General features: G+C 33.9%; 1 protein-coding gene across 3 annotated transcripts in view; it reads right to left on the reverse strand.

Annotated features, from left to right (window-relative positions):
* aus (argus) overlaps window positions 1–24,962 on the reverse strand; it is a 137,618-nt gene that overhangs the window by 83,674 nt on the left and 28,982 nt on the right. For all 3 annotated transcript variants that reach the window (XM_075296766.1, XM_075296758.1, XM_075296750.1), the window contains exon 2: window positions 5,127–7,455. In XM_075296766.1, coding sequence (XP_075152881.1) covers window positions 5,127–7,455 — 2,329 coding nt within the window. The remainder of the gene's footprint in view (window positions 1–5,126; window positions 7,456–24,962) is intronic.

Genomic DNA, 24,962 nt, shown 5'->3' on the forward strand with positions numbered 1-24,962 from the left:
TTGTAATATTAAATATTTAGTGATATTCTATAGCAGAGCCTATTTCTTTATTTTTTCATAAAATGTATAGGGAATGAATTCTAATTTATAGGTGATGAATTCTAATTTACATGGGGAATTTTGGGGGAAAAAGAGTCCGAAATATACTGGCAACTTCTGCAAAGAAAACAAATGCCAACCGTATAGATGTCGCACAATGACCGCAGCGTTTTAGTATAACCGACGTTGCGGTCGAAGCGTTGCTTAAATTAATTAGTTATAGAAGCATCGGCAGTTATAATTTCAAATTGTCTGCCAAAAATTTAATAGAATGAAAACATTTATAAAAAAAAGAACATTTATTATTACGAATTAGCTTCTAAATTTTATTTTCCTTATCCTTAAATATTGGCCCTATATTGGAGATTATACAACCTAAATTTTAGTAAACGCAATTTGCACAATATTCAAGACAAGCTTCTTTAAAAGAATGACATTTTAATTAAAAGAAGTTGTATAACCTTTGTTTCATTAAATCTACGATATTTTGGCAATTTGCGTCCCTCTGTTAAAGTCGTTGGTCTTTGAAGTAAGGATTTTTTTTTCAGTAAAGAAATACATTTTAAAAAATACTTATAAATTAACTGATAAAGATTTAAGATAAAAACGCTTACAAATTTAAATTAACTGATAAAGATTCAAGATAAAAACGCTTCAAATATATGCTGACCTATTTGTAGGATTTTAATCTTTGGTTTAAAGTTTTTTTTTTTTTTTTTTGAATTAAGAACACCCTTTTTACTAGTATATGTCAAAATTTGTATTTTGAAACTGCCATTTGTCCGTAGATGAATAGCTTTTGTATTAAAATTCGATGATTGAGATCTGTACCCTAATATAAGATACTTAAAAAATATATATCTTAAAGAAATCGCATCTTTGGCTTGGAATCAATACCAAAATCCTAAAGGGAAGGGCAAAATCTTTGGATCCAAGTAATTTTCTTGAGAAATTTATGTGTCCAATATAACATTTATAATATTAATATAATATTATATGCTTTCAATATTTATGTAGATCATTATGTAATATACTATGTGGTCAGAGCCACATAGTATATTAAAATCCGCAAAACAAAAAAATTATTAGATTCAATCATAAAATTAATTGATCCAATTAATTTTTTAATTGAAATGTTTTCAATCACGAAAATGATAGTACCAATCACAGTTTTAATTGAGCATCAAAAAAAAAAAATACTTGATTAAAAAATTAATTGATTTCGTTAGCAAATTTCAATTAATTTTTTAATAGATTCAATTAATTTTTTTAATTAAAAACGAAACTATTTTTAATCGCCATACTATATTTCAATCACTTCCTATAACTATTTTTAATCCTTTCTAGTTTGATTCAAAAATTTTTATAAAAAAAAATTTTAAAAATATATCGATAATTTTTAACTGTCCTACTCTTCCGAGTTTGATTAAAAAGTTAATTGTATTAATTAATTTTTTAATTGAATATTTAAAAACTTTCAATAACTGACTTAATTGACTTAATGTTTCTAGTTTGATTAAAAAGTTAATAGTATCAATTAATTTTTTTTAATTGAAAAAGTTTTCAACTTCAATCAACTTTTTAATTGGGAATATGTTGGTGATATTTTTTTTTCTGTACAGGTATACCGGTATTATGTGAGCTTCAAGATACAAATGTCTCGATAGAGAGCATTTGTTCTCATTGAATGTTTGTTGAGGCATACACAGACAAAAATGTCACGAAAATTTTTCCAATTAAAATTTTAATGGGGTTTTAAAAAATATTCAATTAAAAATTTTATTGATTCAACAATTTGTTTTAATTGAAGCAAAAATCAATCACAAACATTAATAGTATCAATTAAATTTTTAATTGGATCAATTAATTTTTTAATTGACCTTCAATTAATTTTTTAATTGGATCAATTAATTTCGTGATTGAACCAGAAAAAAAAAATTTTTGTGTGTATGGTGATCATGCTCTACCAGAAGCAACATGCAAAAGATGGTTTCAACGGTTCCGAAATAATGAGAAATGAAGGACGTGGAAGGCCACCAAAAAGGCGCCGAATTGGATGTAAAAGAAATAAAAAAGCGCATTTCATACATTTCATATTATTATTATTTGGAAAAAAATTTCATTTTTCCCCCAAAATAGTTTTCAGTTGGAATTAAGAAGTCGATGTTTTGAAAACAGAAAAAGTTATACTTTTCTACTTATTAAAAATTCGAGAAAAGTTAAGTTTCGGTTTTTTTGTTATTGACGTCGCGACTTTTGATTTTTCCTTCAGTTTTATCGCAACAAAAAGTCGATGAATATAAAATGTATTTTCCAACTATTATATGCATAGTTTTTAGCACCATAGTACCTCCCACCACAATCGAATTAATCCACTTAGAATTTCCGATAAAAATGCATGCGTTCATGCATCTCAACACCACTGTATCACAATGGGCAGACAAACTTTGCAAAATGAATGGAAATGAGCCTGATCGCGATAACTCTCCCCACATTTTAATTAAAGCACAATAGACCAAAGCCTACTTTTGTGAAACCAAGTTGGTAAAGAAAACAAAAAAAAAACAAAGCGGAAAACATACCGAGCACCTCAATTGCAGCATAACCACCCAAGCAAATGCCAAAGAAGAAGAGGCGACTTAGTATTTCAGAAAATAAAACGGGGCGATATTTAAATTCTCTTTTATTGCTTTTTTTCATTTCCGGTCGTAACTTTTGTGAACGACCAAATGCTGCTGTTGATGCTCTCTGACAGGAATTGTGTTACAGTTGCCTACATCGATTCCACAGCGACACGTCCGGTGATGAGGCTTTTCGGCCGGGACCGGGGAATCACTTTGTTTTTGTTGGTTCCACCCAGCAATTTACAATGATTTCGAATTAAATGGACATCGAGAGATGTTCTGTGATTTGGAATCAAACATTCGAAGGTCAAAATTCGGTTTTTTCTCGTACATTTTATCGATTGAACGCTAGTTACCATGGGTTTGGAACGGTGACAATGACAATAACTTCAACAAATAAAACAAACAAAAGAATTTAAATTAAATTAAAATGCCACAAATCTCAATAATAGTCCAAAGACCAACAATTACGTCCATTTTTTTTTTTTTTTGGGATAGCATTCGTGTGAATTGTTGCTCATCTGGGGACAAAATTAAATGCAGGCCACCACACTCGTTGGACCATTAGATGAGCGCTTTGCCTATGTACTAAGACCTACTGCCATTGTCCACTGGAATGCCCATAATTCCAGAAGATTAAACATTAGATGGACAATTCCATTCTCCATTTTTTGTGTCACTTTAATCGCACATTCTTTTTTTGTTTGGTTGGCTAGTAAAACCGCTTTCGTTTCATTGAATGCAATTCATGAGGAAAATTCTTGAACTTCACTCCCATACGAATTTATTAAAGCAATAAACCAATTTAATGCGCCAAGATGTTGGACCATTGTCCATTGATTTTATTGGTGTCACAAAAATAAAACGCTCACACAATTCAGGAAACAATGTTGTATGCATGTCAGTGCTTGGGAAATGGTGGAAAGTTTCCCGCATTTACATTTCGAAGATATTCAAAACCGAAAGCATTTTGAAGAATACAACAAACAAATCAAAATGATTTCATAAGACTTTGAACAATAAAAAAGATCTCGTATGTTTGGAAATGAAAGTGAAATTAATAAAAAAAAACGTAAAACTTAAGCTGGTGGCGATCGGATCGATGTTAATAGGGGATTTTGTTCATTTACGCGAAAAGCGGGAATTTCCTTAAAAATTTCCCTGGATTCTGGGATCGCAAGTAAAATTCACTCCCTTGGGGCCAAAAGGTATCCATCTTATAAGCTTATCCCCTTTCATATATAAAGCTCTGATCTTAGAAATGGGAACAGTCAAAGATGATCTAAACACAACAATTGGATACTGTAAGGGACTACATTAAATGATTAGATGTTAATAGGAAGACGACGAATACGTTATCCAATGTAAGACAAGAAACATTAACAGACATATGATCACCAAGGAGGAGGTAAATTATCTCTATATTGGAAATTCTCAATTCTGACAAACATACACAGATAAAAATAAGTTTGAGAACCAAAAACTTAAGCTGGTGGCGATCGGATCGATGTTAATAGGGGCTTTTGTTCATTGACGCGAAAAGCGGGAATTTCCTTAAAAATTTCTCTGGATTCTGGGATCGCAAGTAATCTGGGAGAACAAGCTTTTTTAGTCGATTTAAGGAGAAAAAATTCACTCTCTTGGGGCCAAAAAGTATCCATCTAATAAGCTTATAATCTTTCATATATAAAGCTCTGATCTTAGAAATGGGAACAGTCAAAGATGATCTAAACACAACAATTGGATACTGTAAGGGACTACATGGAATGAATAGGTGTTAATAGGAACACGACGAATACGTTATCCAATGTAAGACAAGAAACATTAACAGACATATGATCACCAAGGAGGAAATTCTCAATTCTGACAAACATACTTTTTCCTCTGTCGGTTAAGCTACTCTTGCAGTTTAGTCAAAGCATGGTTTTAAGCTAAAACCAAAACAACAATCAGAGAGATGTTTGTACAAAACTTTATTTAGGCAAAAGTCGACTATCAACAACCTTTTTTCGAAAAATTCAAGTGTAATTTACTTTGGGTTTAGTGAATTACCCGAATTTATTCATAATTGGTTGATAGTTTCACTGCAAGTAGAGGATGCTGATGGGGAATGCGCTAATTCCGAAACGGCCTCCATGCATTAAGCTTGCAGTCTATAGGGCTTTGCCCAAATAAATTTCACAAACATACTTTCCCTCTTTTGATTAAGCTTATCTTAAAATAATAAATAGTCAGTGGGGAGTAAAATCGGCATAGGCACAAAGCGGCTTCATTCTCTGATTATGAGCTATAAGGAAGAAAGCTGGATCCGAAAAACTTAATTTGATTCGAATTCTTTACCACTTTTCTTTCTATCGATTTGACTCTCCGTATAAAATTAGAAAAAGTTTCTTGTTCGTAATCGAAGATTTTAAATTATACGAATCTATTACGTTATCATAGATTATAATTTGTAGGACTTACCATCATTTCGACCCGCCCAGCAATGAGCTGATGATGATAGAACAGCCAATAACAGCCACATAAACAACCACTTTGAAACCGTAACCGTTTTGGTTAACTTGGAACAGCCAAATAATGCCACTAACCACCAGTAACACCACTGCCAAAACCAACAAGCCAATGACAATGGTGATACTTCAACAGCCGCTGATGACGGCAATATTCTCGATGGAGTCGCTTGATCTATACTATGTTCCAGCAGCAATGACGATGCATCCTTATCCTTGGAGGACCGGCAACCACTACGACTCCTGGCGCTGGTGCAACAACCATCAATTGCTAGGCAGGCAGAGAAGGCGGAGGAGGAGGAGGATGGGGACGAAGCTTTATGGGATTCCGAAGCCCCCAATGTGGATGATGTCAAAGACGCCACCACCGCCGCTACTGCCAAGGAGGAAGATGATGGATTTCTTTGCGTCTCGCTGCTGTCAATAATAATATCACGTTTACTTTTAAAGCACCTACATTCCTTATTTAATATCGTTGTATACGAAGTTGAAATTGAAGCTGGGGATGAAGCTGAGGCTGGGTATAGCGATGACAATGGGCACACTGAAGATGAAGACAAAGGGAGACTTGATGAAGTCATTGCTATTCCACTTTCGGCCCTTAGTGCATTGCAATTCTCGGCCGAGGATAAATTTTCATTGAGCCTGGAAAATATGTCGGTCTCTCGTTGATTGCAGGATTCACAACATGAATTTCTGAGCGTACAACTAGGATGGCAATGCCCATGCTGTCCACCATCACTGCCAATGTTTGTCAGTCGACCATTATCAGGCGATGTCCACGTCCACGTTTTCCCATCACAGATGTCATGGTGATCCTTGTGTCCTGTATCTTGGCCATTACTAAGCATATTATTTAAGCAATGACATCTTGACAACAATGACGTGTTGGCCATTTGGTTATTATTACAACATTTCGCCGTATTATGATTATCAATAACAGCATAAGGAGCAAAGGAAGCCAGAGGACCCTGAAGACGACCACTGGCACAAGTGGCCATGGTGGGGGTCGAACTAGGATCAACACTAAGACCACACGGTGATTTTGTTCGTTGTTGATGTCCATCGTGTAACTGAAATTCCTCATGGTTCTTAAGTGGTCGTCCTGAATCGTGTCCCAGTTGTTGCTGTTGTTGTTGTTGTATAGTAAAATATCTACGACCACGTTCTCGTAAATATTTTGTACTACGACCATTCGTATAGTTTACAAATGAGGTTTCCCCTCCCGGCCCTTGTGCCTTTAAGCCAGCATTCAAGGGAGGAGGAACCATCGTAGCACCAGACATTGTAGGATACAACGACAATGAGGACGATGATGATGATGGGTTGTCTATTTTCTTAGGAGTTTCGCTTGGTTTTTTCTCAACCACAACAGTAAGGTGTCCTTCGTCGTTCTGATCCTCCTGATTGTGTTGTTGTTGTTGTTGCTGGTGGTGGTTATGTTGTCTTATTTTATTATTAGCAGTATAGAGCATCGTTGTTGTATTTGAAGTGGTGGTGGTAGTGTTGGTGGTCTCTAAGGCAGGCATTTCATAATTTTCATAAAATTTATCCTTGTGTTTTGGGTTATCCTTTTTCGTTGTTGTCGTCTGGTGCTCATACGGCAGCAGCAACTGCTTATGTTTCTGCAATTCCGAATCGTGTCTTTCTGGTGCGGCATTATTATGACAACAGCTGCTTCTTATGGCGGAGAAGCTGATGTTGCAGCAATGTTGTCTGCCTCCTTTGCTGGCATTGATGAAGGTGCTATTACAATTTATGGCATTATTATTATGATTATTACGGCCTCCGCCACCGCCATCGCTGCAGTCACCTTCTGGCTTCTGGAGTAGAGACTGAGTGCTACTAGCACAGCTCATGGTTGTAACATTCCGGTTGTTGTTAGTGCTACTACTACTGCTACTACGAATGCTACTATCACTAGTCCTAGTACCGGTAACTGGCATGACTGCCACTCTACTACCTCCATGGGCCACATGTGTCTGTTGTTGTAATGTTTCCTCGACATATTGTTGGACTAAGGAGAGCTGCGAGCTGCGAGGGTGGGGCAATATGTTTGCCATTTCTTGCTGCTGTTGATGCTGTTTTTGTTGTTGCTGGTGTTGTTGTTGTTGTTTTGTTCCAGGAACAACATTCTTGCACGGATGCAAAAAAGGCGCTAAATATATTAACGTCGCCCTCATTTGGTTTGCTGTCGCCATAGCCGCTGTCGTTTCTCCTGCTGTTGATGGTGTTGCTACTATTCCTCTGGCTGATGAAGATGTGCTGGCGTGCTTGGAATTCTAAAAAAGACCAAGAAACAAAGACCACATTAAATATAAATGAGTTGAAATTTTTCAAAAATACGAAAAGAGAAAGAGAATAGGAGAACGAGAGACGAAGCAAAAAAAAAACAACAAAACACACAGAGCATTTTTCTCCATCCAAAAAAGAAATGGGGGAAAAATGAAAAACTGTCGTCTTCAATATTACCCAGAATAATGGGGAAGGGGAGGGGAGTGGAGGAAGGGTGTGTGACAGGCTGAGGAGTTTGTTCCGAGTTTGTAGAACATTTGTTGGTAATGTTCATTTCTTTAGAGGAATTTGAATTTTTGAATTTGTGGATGTGTGCAAAAACAAAAAAAAAAACACACACAGGGAAAATATTGCCAACACAGTGGTGTTCTTGTCCATAAAAGAAAACGCCATAAAATTTAATTTTCATTTTTAAGATTGGGAACGATAAAGGAACGACACCATCAAGACCACCACCAAAAAAAAAAAAAAAACGCCACAAAACTTTGCAAAAGTAGAAGAAAAAATCGTTAATGTTCATTTATCCAATGTTGCAGAGTAAACACCACAGCTGATATTGGTTAACAAGACCACCCCCATACATTTCTAGGCAACCTCCCAAACACTCATGGTTTTGCTCGTCTTAAACTAAAACTGCCAAAATGTACGCAAATGAATAAATTTTTAAACAAATAATTTTCTTAATGGTCTTATTAAAGTTTTATGAAAAATTAAAATTTTTCAATTTCACCAAAAATTGAGGCCGAGGAAAAAAACTGACCTCTGAATAATTCACCACGCTACTGATGCTTATCTCACCATTAAGATTGGGCAAATGACTAACATAAATTTTATGATACACTTCTATTTCCTTAAGACGTTTATGGGTAGTAAAATAATTTGTTATGGAATTCTTAAAGATGACAATGCATTATTTTGTCAAAGTTATTACCACCAAAAATAAATTAATTCAAGATGAAATTATTCGACAAAGTCAAACATTAATTATGTTTGTAGTTAAATTAAAATGTGTCTTACGGAATTACGGAACTTTTACATACAATCAAGTTCATGAAAATTTTTATTTGAGAATATTGAACGTTTTATAATAAAATTAAGAAATGATCTCATAACAGGCGTATATTTTGAAAAATATTTTTTTTATTTTATTCCTGAGTTGTGGACAAATTCCTTTAATATAAATGTATTTTACTTCAGTTTCTGCTATCTATGTTGTGACTTTAAACTCAGTCGGGATGGGAGTACGAAACTTTATTTATCATCCCAAAGCCTTTATTATTGTTAGTTAGTTTTTTTTTTTTTGTTTCAAATGTGTGGAATAATTTTGGATTTTCACATACTTATCAGTTCAATTTATGGCAGTATTTTGTCTAATAAAGGACACCAATTAAAATTAAATACAGAATTCAATATTCTCATGTAATAGATTACTTTTTTTCAGTGTATACTGTTTAACATATTTATATCTGACAATCGAACAATCTACACAAACAAATCGTGTATATAAATACTCGATATATAAAAGAAATCTATACGAAACAACCTGTTTCTTTTTCAAACTGCCTAATAGACAAACACCAAAACATGTCCATAGCTGTAGCTTAAACTTTAAAGTGTATTAAAAAAAACTGAGAGATGGAAACTAATCTCCAATATCAATGCACAAAGTTATGTTGAGCCATGTATCGTTCACACATCGTAAAATACCAATTCTGGAAAATGGGTCTCGAAATTTTCAATTAAAAAATTGTGTCATAAACATCTCACATTTGGAATATTGTAGTAGTGAAGAGGATGGCTAAAATCCAAACAAAATATTTAAGATTATCTTTAATTTATGCAAAAAAAAAAAACAAATATTTTACAAAAATACCAAATTGATTGACCATAACATATGTATGTCGTGTACATTTTATCAACAAACAGATAACTAGAGAGAACGTTGTTACCAGTTTGTAAATATAGAAAAAATGTCAATGATTTTACATAAATTATTAAAAAAAAAGAACAAACTAGCCTATCTGAATTTAATGTAGCGGTGGCACAAACATTTAAAGTTAAAAAAAAATACTTGATGGTAAACGATTATTTAGTTTCATATCAAATCAAATGTTTCGTTACGTGTATTTTTCTAAATACTTTAAGTTTCGAGATGGCGTATATTTGCTTATATAGCCTGCATATATACCGATCTCTGGTTTTACTTTCTGAAGGCATAGAAGCCGCAATGTTTATCGAAAAGTTATTTACTTCTCTTTAAATTACGCCGAATAAAATATCACCAATATTTTGCCAATTAAAATTTGAATTGAATTTCAAAAATTTTTCATTGAAAAATTGGATTGAGTCGACAAATTGTTTGATCACAACAAAAACTAATAGTATCAATTTATTATATAATCTATGATTTTTTAATTGGCGTAAGGGATTGATACTAACATTTTAGTGATTGAAGAAATTCCAATTAATTTGTGATTGAAGACAAAACAATTTTTTTCTCTGTATGCATCGCATTAGCCGCTTGATATATGATATGATATAATAACGGGGGCTCTCCTTTTTTGAAGCAATCCAGGAGTTATGGACCCTGCATTTTAATCCAATACGAATGCATTTCGTTAAGTTCACAAAAAAATTCTGGTTCAATCACGAAATTAATTGATCCAATTAATTTTTTAATTGAAATATCTTCAATCACAGAAATGATAGTATCAATTAAAAAATTAATTGATCCAATTAAAAAATTAATTGATACTATTAATTTTTGTGATTGATTTTTGTTTCAATTAAAAAAAAAATTTTAATTGAATTTTTAATTTAATTCAATTAAATTTTTAATTGAATATTTTTTTAAACTCAATTAAAATTTTAATTGGAAAAATGTCCGTGAAATTTTTTTCTGTGTTTGTAAGGTATTTGCGAGGTCTTTCTGATACGATGACAGTAGCATATTAATTTGAGTTTGTTAGATATAACAGGTTGGCTGATAAGTCCCCGGTCTAACAAAGAAAAACACATTTTTTTTTGTCAAAATTCGTTTTTATTATTCAACATAGTTCCCTTCAAGAGCGATACAACGATTATAACGACCTTCCAATTTTTTGATACCATTTTGGTAGTACTCCTTCGGTTTTGCCTCAAAATAGGCCTCAGTTTCGGCGATCACTTCTTCATTGCAGCCAAATTTTTTCCCTGCGAGCATCCTTTTGAGGTCTGAGAACAAGAAAGAGTCGCTGGGGGCCAGATCTGGAGAATACGGTGGGTGGGGAAGCAATTCGAAGCCCAATTCATGAATTTTTGCCATCGTTCTCAATGACTTGTGACATGGTGCGTTGTCTTAGTGGAACAACACTTTTTTCTTCTTCATAGGGGGCCGTTTTGCCGCGATTTCGACCTTCAAACACTCCAATAACGCCATATAATAGTCACTGTTGATGGTTTTTCCCTTCTCAAGATAATCGATAAAAATTATTCCATGCGCATCCCAAAAAACAGAGGCCATTACTTTGCCAGCGGACTTTTGAGTCTTTCCACGCTTCGGAGACGGTTCACCGGTTGGTGTCCACTCAGCCGACTGTCAGGAGTGTAGTGATGGAGCCATGTTTCATCCATTGTCACATATCGACGGAAAAACTCGGGTGTATTACGAGTTAACAGCTGCAAACACCGCTCAGAATCATCAACACGTTGTTGTTTTTGGTCAAATGTGAGCTCGCGCGGCACCCATTTTGCACAGAGCTTCCGCATATCTAAATATTGATGAAAGATATAACCAACACGTTCCTTTGATATCTTTAAGGCCTCTGCTATCTCGATCAACTTCATTTTAGGTCATTTAAAATAATTTTGTGGATTTCTTTCGGGCGTCCACTGCGTTCACCGTCCTCCGTGCTCATTTCACCACGCTTGAATTTTGCATACCAATCAATTGCTGTTGATTTCCCTAGGGCAGAATCGGGAAACTCATTATCAAGCCAAGTTTTTGCTTCCACCGATTTTTTCCCTTCAGAAAACAGTATTTTATCGAAACACGAAATTCCTTTTTTTCCATTTTTTTCACAATAGCAAAAGTTGTGTCACAAAAGACGCTCTATCTCACAAACTAATTGACTTACAGACGTCAAATTTTGACACGAATCATTTGAAGGTTGGTACTATAAAAATAATACTAGCGACGCCATCTATGTGTCAGACCGGGGACTTATCAGCCAACCTCTTAATGTATTGTTAAAATATATAAAGTTGGGATACATAATCAGCACTCATCCGGCATCTAAGTAGCATTTTTCGCCCCAGGGAACACGCAGAGGAGGAATATGACCACCCCAAAACTTGTTTGAAGAGCAAAATGTTTTTTTAGATGGTGAACATGGAACATGTCTGTCGCAACCATATTATTTTCTCACAAATTATGCATCTGAATTCGGCAACCAACAACATTTTTGCGTAGAAAACAACATATTTGGCGTCAAAAATGTTCTGTGTCAACCGTCAAAAAATAACATTTTGCTCTTCAATGTTTGGGGTAATAATACTCCTTCTTTGTGTAAACTGAACTATACAATTATTCAGAATTTATATAGACGAGAAGACTAGCCCTATTAATAAAATATATTTCATCAAATATGCCCGATTTTTTTTTAACTCATTGACAATATAAAAAAATCGTTAGACATAACTTTTCAAAGATCATTAGTTTATGAATTATAGCACAGAGATTGAAGCAGCTTTCGTTATTTCAGAAAAAATATATTATACCAGAAGGAGAGGGTCGGGTCGATATGAAACTTTCCGGCCTCGATTAAAAAAGATAAATGTATGTATTTTGTGTCATGCTCAACTCTTTCAAAAGTTGTGGTGCAAACCAACCAACCGGACATCTATCCCACTCAGAAAATCATATAACGAACTTCATTCACATATTCGCTTATTGAAATTTCCAGACTCTCCTTATGGACGATACACTTATAGTTTATATCAAACGATTTTTTTAACCTTCAGTGAAGGTACAAATTTATATGTATATCTGCCACAATTACCTTATTGTAGTTCACATCCCCGAAAGACATAACACCAGCTAACCGAAAAATTCTAAATGTGGTTTTGAAAAAAAAAACATAAAATGTCCCATGAAATTATATTCCAAATATATCCCAACTCCCCAACCCCCTTACGAGAAACATGGAATACATCGAAGATTGTATGCCGACCTAGATGGGAATAACAAAAAAGTAGGAAACCTAGAAACTGAATCATAAACAAACGGGAACAAAGTAAGGGGTTGTTAATAATGACCATCTCAATCCCATTAATTTACTCATCTAAAGTGGTCCCCGGGGACACCACTTGGGCTGTGATATATGAATGGCATGTGAAATATAGGCATCTCATCACCATCAGGGTATTACGTTTGAATGTTTTACAAAGCACGAGAAGGAGGGACGAAAACGTAAATTTAATTTCTCCATAAAATTATTTTTATGAAGGCTCATTTTTTATTGTTGAAAAAATAAACACAATATTGTGGAATGGCTAAAACTACAATAGATTTAGTCCACATCGAAATAGACTTGGCCGGGCAAGATTGAAAATAATATGCAACTAAAAAATTTAAGATTCATACAAAACTACTTTTGAAACATTAAACTTTGAGTACTAAACCACTTGGAAATAATTTCGAGTTCAATGTGTTTGGCTCTTACATTCGGCAGCCCTTAATTTCGATTCCCCCTAACCATTCTACTACTCCTTTCAGCCCAGGAACAAGCTGATGATGTGTGACAATTTCACGCCTTTCAATTGAAATTTTCCGTAACCGAATATGTGTGTGCGTCTCCCCCCTTTTTCCATTTTTTTCTTAATTTCAAAATAAACTTTGAAAGACGAGTATATGAAAGAAAAAAAATAACACTAGCTGCCAGACGAAAACTATTCGAATATACATATCTTCAACCAAAAAAAAAAAAATTGGCTCAACAAAAAAATGAAAAGGAATGAATGGGACATGTAGCCGCGTCGTTGGAACGCGTATAGATTTCAGCGCATTAAAATGCAGTAAAAAATAAATTTTCGTCTTTCTTAAACATTTAAGGCAGACATAAATCAAAACACCCAAAGACAACAGGCCGACAAACGGACAGTCAGTGCAACACCAAATACTCGCTACAAGCAAATTAATAACAAAACAAAAAAAAAAAACTTTTGGCCAAAGTCTAATAAAATTTATTAACAATCCACTTACGAAGGCAAGGAAACGTCAAACTGGCTACGTGTATAGTTAGTGTCGAGACTGACATTATCGGTGTGATGCAACTGAAAATATTACCGCCACTGGGCGGACAACCCCACCTTTTGCTATGGGATCATCGTAATATGGGGAAATAGACCAATCGACTAACACCGTTATGCTTTAGGGGAGAAATACGAAAAACTAAATTAATTGGAATTTAATTTTGCCACTTCAAATTTATGTGGACAGGCCAATTTTTCTTGGGTCATTTTCACACTTCATAATTCTTTCGGAAACCGACAGTTTTGTTTTTCTTGGTGGAAATTTTGCAGTTAGCATATGTTAAATTGCTTAAATGGAGATGGCATTGTATCCATTCGCATGTACGAGGTACATCCGGAAAGTCTGAAATCTTACCGTTTATTCTCTTATGTACACGCACAAAATTAATTTCTTTTCGAGGAATCGCAACTTTAGAAACTCTACACCAAAGAAAAAATTATGAGCCTATATACAAATTATTCATTTTTCAGAAACGAAATTTTAGACCAATGATTTTTTTCTGTTCCTAATAAATTGATTTCTTTCAGGCCAAATAAAGTTCTTTGGGAACAAACTGGGCAACGGATGCAATAGGCAAAAATTTGCAACTTTACTAATAAAAGAAGACTTCGTTGATTTCGATACTCGATCGAATACTCTTATTTTTTTCTTTACAAAGAAGGTAAAAAGACAACTTTACCAAGGAAAAGTTTGTTGGTCAAAAATTTCGTTTCAGGGGAATGTATTTTTTTCTTTGTACAAAAGCTCGTAATTTTTCCTTTACGAAAGATTTTTTTTTTTAATTTTCCAGTTAAATTAAAATTGTATCTACGATAAGCTTTTTGATCCATAAAACCTTTTTATTCTAAACGATTTCGTTCATATTATATACCTCAAATTTCATTATTGTCAGTTTTTGTTCGATCCAAAAATTGTCGTTTGTAACAAAGAAAACAGACGTTTTCAACAATTTTTTTTTTCATTTTATTTAAATAAACTTTCTTCTTCTTGTGTGTGCAGTACACACAGGTCTAAAAATAGGCACGCTTGACGGTACGCATTACTACAGCACTATTTATGTGTTGATGAGTTCCAGTGTATAGTGCTTGGCTTACAAAACGGATAGTCCGATTTTCTGTGCGTCTATAAAGATGAATATTTCCAACCAGTGTTGCCAGTATTGGGGATTTTTCCCCAAATTGGGAATATTTTTTCGTGAATGGGGCCGAAATTTCTAAGTTGGGGATTTGGTAGGGAATTTTCATAAATTTGGGGATTTTTTCGAGAAATCTTTTTTAAAAAAAATTTATTTCTATAGGGAATTTTGTCAAAATTCTATTTCTATATATTAGACAATTTTGTCAAAATTTTATTTCTACATACGAATTTGTCTATAGAAAATTTTACCAAAATTTTATTTCTCAATCAAAAATTCTACCCATCTACAAAACAATAAAAAATCTACAATTTCAAGTAGACAACGTGTCTACCACCCAATTTTACTACTTGAATATTTAAAAGTAAATTTTCGTTCCTAAACATGTATAGAGCAGTTTCTCAAAATATTATTTCTATGTAGAAAATTTTGTCAGAAGTTTATTTCTATAGAAAATTTTTTAAGTAAAATCTACCAAAACGTCAAAAATTCTACCAATCTACAAAACAATAAAAAATCTACAATTTCTGATAGAATTCTATCAGTTATGACAACGTGTCTACCACCCAATTCTACTAGTTGAATATTTAAAAGTAAATTTTCGCATATAAATCAGGGATGGAAAATGCAGTACTATAGTACTTTTTTCAATACTTTTTCACCCCGGTCAGTACCGTAGTACCCCCGCGAATGATTTAGTATCTTTTGTGTAGACATTTTTTTTTTTGATATTAAAATATTTTGAGAAAGTCTTTATCAACCTTATTTGCTAAAATTCTTTTACAAATTTGGCAAAACAGACAAGTTCATGCGGGAAGAAAATCTCGATTTTGTAAAAGCCATTGTAAAAAAACACGATTTTATTTAGTTTCAAGAATGTTTTAGTCAAAAAAAGCATGCGATTCTATATTATCGATTTTTTATACCCACCACCATAGAATGGTGACGGGGGTATAATAAGTTTGTCATTCCGTTTGTAACGCATCGAAATATCGATTTCCGACTATATAAAGTATATATATTCTTGATCAGGGAGAAATTCTAAGACGATATAACGATGTCCGTCTGTCCGTCTGTCTGTCTGTCTGTCTGTCTGTCTGTCTGTCTGTCTGTTGTAATCACGCTACAGACTTCAATAATGAAGCAATCGTGCTGAAATTTTGCACAAGCTCGTCTTTTGTCTGCAGGCAGGTCAAGTTCGAAGATGGGCTATATCGGTGCAGGTTTTGGTATAGTCCCCATATAAACCGACCTCCCGATTTGGGGTCTTGGGCTTATAGAAATCGTAGTTTTTATCCAATTTGCCTGAAATTTAAAATCTGGAGGTATTTTATGACCATAAAGAGATGTGCCAAAAATGGTGAGTATCGGTCCACGTTTTGGTATAGCCCCCATATAGACCGATCTCCCGATTTTACTTCTTGGGCTTATAGAAACCTCAGTTTTTATTCAATTTACCTGAAATTTGAAATCTAGAGGTATTGTAGGACCACAAATACGTGTGCCAAAAATTGTGAGTATCGGTCCATATTTTGGTATAGCCCCCATATAGACCGATCTCCCGATTTTACTACTTGGGCTTATAGAAACCGCAGTTTTTATTCAATTTACCTGAAATTGGAAATCTAGAGGTATTGTAGGACCACAAATACGTGCGCCAAAAATTGTGAGTATCGGTCCATATTTTGGTATAGCCCCCATATAGACCGATCTCCCGATTTGGGGTCTTGGGCTTATAGAAACCGTAGTTTTTATCCAATTTGTCTGAAATTGGAAATCTAGAGGTATTTTAGGACCATAAAGAGGTGTGCCGAAAATGGTGAGTATCGATCCATATTTTGGTATAGCCCCCATATAGACCGATCTCCCGATTTTACTTCTTGGGCTTATAGAAACCGCAGTTTTTATTCAATTTACCTGAAATTTGAAATCTAGAGGTATTGTAGGACCACAAATACGTACGCCAAAAATTGTGAGTATCGATCCATATTTTGGTATAGCCCCCATAAAGACCGATCTCCCGATTTGGGGTCTTGGGCTTCTAGAATCCGAAGTTTTTATCCTATTTGCCTGAAATTGGAAATCTAGAGGTATTTTCGGGTCACAAAGAGGTGTGCCGAAAATGGTGAGTATCGGTCCATATTTTAGTATAGCCCCCATAAGAACGATCTCCCGATTTAACTCCTTGGGTTTCTAGAAACCGTAGTTTTTATCTGATATGCCTGAAATTGTAAATATTCTGGTATTTTAGGCTCACAAAAACGTGTATCGGATTAAGTTTTTATCGGTCCATTTGGTAATGCCTCCATATAGACCGACTTCATTTCTTGAGGGTGTAGAAGGCGCACTGATCATGAAAATTGCTTGAAACTCAATGTAAAATTTCCAGATTTTACTTCTACAGATTTAAGATTTCAAATCAAGACGTTATTTTATAATTTTCTTGCACACTTACAAGAGATGTTAATGATTCCTCTAAACCTCAAACAAAAATGGTTCTTATAAATCCAGAATCTGATATAGTCCTCATAGGTGAAATCTTTAAATTTATCTTCGGGTTGTGTCCTCAAGTCCTCAAGCCCTCCTGAAATTTCAAAGGAAACCCTAATATTTGGTTCATGGTGGTGGGTATTTAAGATTCGGCCCGGCCGAACTTACTGCTGTATATACTTTTTTTCGGTAGAAAATTTTCTCAAAAATTTCTTTCTTTTGTCAAAATTTTACTTCTATAGAAAATTTTGTAACAATTTTATTTCTATAGAAAATTTTGTAAAAATTTTATTTCTATAGAAAATTTTGTAAAAATTTTATTTTTATAGAAAATTTTTGCAAAATTTTATTTCTATAAAAATTTTTTGCAAAATGTTATTTCTATAAATTTTTTTTTGCAAAATTTTATTTCTATAGAATATTTTGTCAAAATTTTATTTATATAGAAAATTTTCTCAAAATTTTATTTTTATAGAAATTTTTGCCAAAACTTTATTTCTATAGAAAATTTTGTCAAAATTTTATTTTCTTGACAATTTTTGACAATAATCTTTCAGTGGAATTTTTGTTGAAATTTAGTAAAAAGTACCTTTTCGATCAAAAAATACCTTATTTGTACTTTCTTAAAAATTGTATTTTCCATCCCTGATATAAATACAAGGTGACCGAACTCCCATTTTCATATTTCCAGCATATGGGAAAGGATCATCAGTCTCTTGGTGTTGTGGTTCGAAATCTTGATCTTATTGCAGCTTGCTGGATTTTAAAACATTTTAATTTTTAAATTATTGCTGATTTTTCTACAGCAGAGCCATTTTCTTTATTTTTTCAAAAAAAAAACTTGTGAAAAATGTATTGGGGATTTTTGTGAGGAGTCTAAATTTAAGTTGGGGATTTTTGGGGACGATCATAATTTGGGGACAAGAGCCGGAAAAATACTGGCAACACTGTTTCCAAATACAATGTTTACATTGTAAATGTAAAAGAAAAATTCCAACGATGCTTAGGTTAGGTTAGGTGGCAGTCCGATGTAACAGGCTCACTTAGACTATTCAGTCCATTGTGATACCACATTGGTGAACTTCTCTCTTATCACTGAGTGCTGCACGATTCCATGTTAAGCTCAATGACAAGGGACCTCCTTTTTATAGCCGAGTCCGAACAGCATTCCACCTTGCTTTGAAACCCTCAGACATTTCTGAGGTGGGATAATCCACCGCTGAAAAACTTTTTGGTGTTCGGTCGAAGCAGGAATCGAACCCACGACCTTGTGTATGCAAGACGGACATGCTAACCATTGCACCATGGTGGCTCTCAAAAATTCCAACGATCTTCTTCGACATAAAATTTGGCTTTTGAAAGGACGATTTTTTTGCCAAGAATTTCCCACAAGTATATCACTATGAATTTTTATTCTATAAGCGTCTCAACAATTACTTTACCCAACCCAATTGCTACAAAGTTCATTTATAGTGCACAAAACTTTCAGAACGACCTTCCAGCCATATTAAAGAAGGAAGGAACAAGGACCGACAGCCAAAACCAGAAAGATACAATATAAATAGGCAAATATTTTATAGATTGCCTTATAACCAGCACATTTAAATGATGACACAACTACATTTACATTCCAATACCAATAGCCATACAAATACATTGGCTCATATCTCACATATCGAGTGTAAAAGGCTGTTAAGTAATATTTACGAAAAATGGGATCATTTCTTTAGCGATTGTTGATGTCGGTTCTGGAGGTGACTGCTAGCTGCTTGGTACACTGGTATTGTCGGTGTCTCTAGTGTCGTTATTGTCCATGTTGTCGATGTTGTCTGAAATAAAAACGGCCTCTCTCTCTTTTGGTTCGCTTGGCCGACCATCATCCTAAGACAGAAACCAGAAAATAGTCCAACAACATAAACGAGCAAACGACCACCTGACAGGGTGAAAATTTATGTTTGCATGTTTATCTATAATTTATATTTTTATATATGAACTTCGCTGCTCCACTCTACTCCGCAATGCATAGCATACTATGACAGGAATAAACCGGCAGTAGCTATACCCAACAACAACAACAACAACAACCAATGGTCGCCACAACTATTCATTCGAAGACCATTCCAAATTCTCACACAGAAACCACCAAGGGCCGAGTGGAAAAACTATGGGGAAGACCAGAAATGCCAACAACAGTGGCAATAGCTACAACAACATAGGCACTAAAGAAACAAACAGGCCGGCCGGAGAAGAAGATAAACTGTTTTTGAAGCCATAACTTATCCCAAAAGGTACGACAACAAAGATGACGATGAGTTCTGGATGAATGGATGTAGTGAGGTGTAGTGTAGTGTGGTTTGGTTTTGTTTGGCAAGAATGTGAGAGTGTTGGGTGTAAAACTAAAAGCGGTCACTTTAACATTTGCCTCTCATAAAGCTTGTGTTTCTGTCAACCTCAATGCATCCTTCCATTTCGTCCTTCAAATACTCACCACAAACAAACCCACACACCCCCTCTTCTACGCCTATAAGAAAAACACTCACTCATGTGTGAATTTTTGATGATAAAACCAGAAGTCAATATACATAAACTGCACGATATACAAACAACAAAATTCAAGCAAACTAAAAACCCAGACACAAAAGATATTGAAGGACATTCTTTTTTTTGGCATATGGATATTTCCATGGAAATTTAATTTTTAAAAACACTTAAATTGTTTAATACACATAGCTTCTTAAAATGTGACGGACTCCCAGAGGGATTTTATGCGATGACAGTTCCATATCTGGAAGTATGATCTTTAGATACACTACTGGAAATGGATCAAACTCAGAACTGGTTCCGGACTAGCTCCGAATTAGCAAGGTCTTGTCCCAGTTCTGGTCAAAACTTATGGAAGGGACTGGCCACTTTAACGTGCAACATGTCTCAAAAGTGTGCCATTCTTTATGACAATTTGCTTTAAAGAAAATATATAAAAATATGTACATAGATTTATTTTCCAACAAAATCTTCCAACTTTTTAGTGAACTTTATGTATGTGAATTATTTGACATACATAGTTAATATAGTAGATGTGATATATAATATAAAAATGAACTCCAGACTTAAAACTTAAAACAGATAGATAATTCTAACAATTGTATTTCAGTAAATATGTAATTCGAAAAAGAGTAAAATATCACAAGTGTATACAATTTAATAATTATTATGGAAATTTAAAAATGTATACACGGATGAAAAAGACTGTTTTTCATATGTTTGGCTATAAACATTATATGTTTGGAACACAAATTTTTAAACACAATATTTTTAAGTGCAAGCATATAATGTTCATAAACTAGCATAACATGTTTGGGACATATATGTTAATATGTTAGAACATATTATGATGTTTGGGACATAAAATGTTTATAAATATAATATGCTTGGATGCAAACATATATTAATTTAGAAATAGCCTATAAACATATATGTGTTTAGTAGCTTGGAGCGCTATTTAACAGGGAGCGATATTGAATTAAGTTGGTGGTTGTTGCTTGTTATTACAAAATTAACATTTTATTTTTCCTTGGGCAATTGATCAGCTACTTCCTTGATCCTTACAAACTGTGTGGTCCGCTGTTCGAATCCCCGTCCGGCAAAAGGTAAAATTAAAATAAAAAAAATCATAGAATTGAATAATTTCTTCTACAATGTTTGTATTACAGAAAAAGGTGCTAAGAACTAAAAAATCTCGTGGAAGTGAGAAAGATGTGGGAGTTATACAATTGGGCAGAAACAAAATTTTGAGCATTCAGGTCGAAAACCTATGTTGTTAGCACCTATATTACCTGTTTATTTTCATAATTCGTTATGATTGTAAATATATAAATAAATAAAATTTTGAGCACAATATTGTTTGGGAGAATTTTTTTAAGCATATAATATTTTTGGGTGCAAAATGCTTCCAAACATATTTTATGTTCACATAATAACATATTGTTTTTTGGAAGACAACATTATTGAATTTGGATGCAAAAATACAAAATGTTTGGAACTTAGACTACCCAAACATATATTGTTTAGACTAATATGCTTTCAAACATATTATATATTGGAAGAGATCAAACATGTTTGGGCAATACCCAAAAATGTATATGCTTGAAGCAAAATATGTTTGGGAGTATATGTTACAGAAGCGATTTTTTATGAGCGTGTAGAAACGGCACCAGTTCTGAAATAGGTCGTCAATGGTAATTTTCACCAATTTCCCGCAGGGTGAACTCTAACTTTCCTTTGACCAGGACTTACAAATAATTGATCCGATTTATTTAAAAAATTTTGGTGGGTAAAATCATAGCATATCTCATTGTTTAATCTGGTCTTCCCTTGATCTTGATTTTTTGATAACTAATCGAAGTGAATAAAAAGATTTTAATTTTTTTTTAATTTTTGTTGTTGTTTTTGATTTCAGCTTAAAACCATGCATTGACTAAACTACAAGTGTAGCTTAACCAACAGAGGAAAAGTATGTTTGTCAAATTTATTTGGGCAAAGCCCTATAGACTGCAAGACCAGTTCATTAAACCCAACAATGAACCACACTTAAACCTTCCGGAAAAAGGTTTTACATGATAGCCGGCTTATGCCGGCTAATTTTTTTTTTTTTTTTTATTTTCACAGAAAATACGATTGCATAAATTTTGTTGGAAGTGTGATTAACTAAATTGAAGTTCAAAACTTGCCATGAATTACGAGCTACTTTTTTCTGTGTAGAAAGATAGCAATAGGCAAAAATATGCATTTAGCTAATAGCTAGGCCATATGGTCCGCCAAAAATAAAAATATGAATTTGGTTGATAGCGTGAAATCCCCTTGTCACTTTCTCTAACACTAACAAGTAAGGAAAGTCTAAAGTCGGGCGGGGTCGACTATAGTATGCCCTGCACCACTTTGTAGATCTAAATTTTCGATACCATATCACATCCGTCAAATGTGTTGGGGGCTATAAATAAAGGTTTGTCCCAAATACATACATTTAAATATCACTCGATCTGGACGGAATTTGATAGACTTCTACAAAATCTATAGACTCAAAATTTAAGTCGGCTAATGCACTAGGGTGGAACACAATGTTAGTAAAAAAAATATGGGAAACATTTAAATCTGAAGCAATTTTAAGGAAATTTCGCAAAAGTTTATTTATGATTTATCACTCGATATATATGTATTAGAAGTTTAGGAAATAGAAAATCAATTTTACAACTTTTCGACTAAGCAGTGGCGATTTTACAAGGAAAATGTTGGTATTTTGACAATTTTTGTCGAAATCAGAAAAACATATATATGGAAGCTATATCTAAATCTGAACCGATTTCAACCAAATTTGGCACGCATAGCTACAATGGTAATTCTACTCCCTGTGCAAAATTTCAACTAAATCGGAGTTAAAAATTGGCCTCTGTGGTCATATGAGTGTAAATCGGGGGAAAGCTATATATGGGAGCTATATCTAAATCTGAACCGATTTCAATCAAATTTCGCACACATGACTATACTACCAATTGTACTCCTTGTGCAAAATTTCAATTAAATCGAAGTAAAAGATTGGCCACTGTGGTCATATGAGTGTAAATCGGGCGAACGCTATATATGGGAGCTATATCTAAATCTGAACCGATTTCAATAAAATGTGGCACATTTGACTACACTACTAATTGTACTCCTAGTGCAAAATTTCAACCAAATTGGGGTAAAACTCTGGCTTCTGGGACCGTATTAGTCCATATCGGGCGAAAGATATATATGGGAGCTATATCTAAATCTGAAACGATTTCAATAAAATTTGGCACACTGGACTATAGTACTAATTGTTCTTCTTTTGCAAAATTTTTAGCAAATTAGGGTAAAACTCTGGCTTCTGGGGCCATATAAGTCCATATCGGGCGTAATATATATATGGGAGCTATTTCTAAATCTGAACCGATTTCTTCCAAAATCAATAGGGTTCTATTCTGAGCCAAAACACATACTTGTGCCAAATTTGAAGTCGATTGGACTAAAACTGCGACCTAGACTTTGATTACAAAAATGTGTTCACGGACAGACGGACATGGCTATATCGACTCAGGAGCACACCCTAAGCATTTTTGCCAAAGACACCATGTGTCTATCTCGTCTCCTTCTGCGTGTTGCAAACATATGCACTAACTTATAATACCCTGTTCCACAGTGTGGCGTAGGGTATAATAAGACACACTTCATACTAAAAAATGCCGCGCAAAAGAAATATTTTTTAAATTTAGTTAAATTTGCTATTTTTCAAAAATTCCCATGTTCCTTTTCCTTGTGTCAACAGCATAGTGGAAATTTTATTTATTATTTATTTATTGTTTATTTTAATCATACAGTAAATGTATGATAAAAAAGAAAAGGGAAAAGTAGCATTGGCTGCTAAGGCCATCAGCTATACAGTTGTATAAATTTAACAATAGTGTAATAGATCTATATCTTAGATCTACAAGTACAATTTAGTCCAATTTTCGCACTGGTTTTGCGTACCTCACAGCCGAGTCTGAATACTAAATTGTTATATCTGCAATACAACTTAATAACGGTTTTCCAGGTATACCGGTATGAAGTGAGCGTCAAGATACAAATGTCTTGATCGGGAACATTTGTTGTGAGCGAGCACCTATTTTTTTTTTTGGTTTATTTTCTATGACATCTGTGAAAAATGTTTAGCATATATCATGCCATTGAACAGACAATATCATATTTTTAATCGTGTTATAAATGGCAAATTTTGTTTTTATTTTTTATTTTCATTTGAAGTGTAGTCGAGGCATATGGTGATCATACCCTATCAGAAGCAACGTGCAAAATATGATTTCAAAGGTTCAAAAATAATGATTTTGATGTGAGAAATGAAGATCGTGGAAGACCACCAAAAAATTTGAAGACACCGAATCGCAAACGATATTGGTTGGAGATGACACTTTTAGTCGATAGCAAATGGCAGCAATGTTAAATGTTGCACAACAAACAATTTCTGGCCGTTTTTACTTTCCCATTAATAATTAGAGTTTTATTTTCAAAAAAAAAAAAAAAAACTTACACTACGAACTCACCGTCGTTGTGATTGCTCTTCATTTTATCGAAAGTTTTTTTTTCACTTTTCAAATTTCACATCAAATCGGATAAAAATGTTGGCATTTATCCTCCGGAAAACAATAAGATAAACAGACAAGCGAACAGATATCCAAAGTTAAACCGATTATTTAAGCTATGTATCGGACAAAAAACCTCACGTATTGCTTTAGGGTATGCAAATTTACACCTCGTCCAAGTTTATCATGGCTTCATTTCTGTTATTAATCTTTAAAAAAAACTGAATGTGTTTCCAAAACATTATTTCGAATGCCAAACAGAAGAAACACTGTATTAGAATATTGCTGGAAATTTATAAACTTGTGATGAGTTAGGGGAAAACTTTTATCTATCGGGATGTATGTTTATAACGACTTCGATTTATAATGGATATTTGCTAAACTTTTTCTATCCTGTTTTACATACACTTAGATTAACTATATCCA

Source organism: Haematobia irritans, chromosome 1 (assembly GCF_050003625.1).
Source record: "Haematobia irritans isolate KBUSLIRL chromosome 1, ASM5000362v1, whole genome shotgun sequence".
NCBI classification, from domain to species: domain Eukaryota; kingdom Metazoa; phylum Arthropoda; class Insecta; order Diptera; family Muscidae; genus Haematobia; species Haematobia irritans.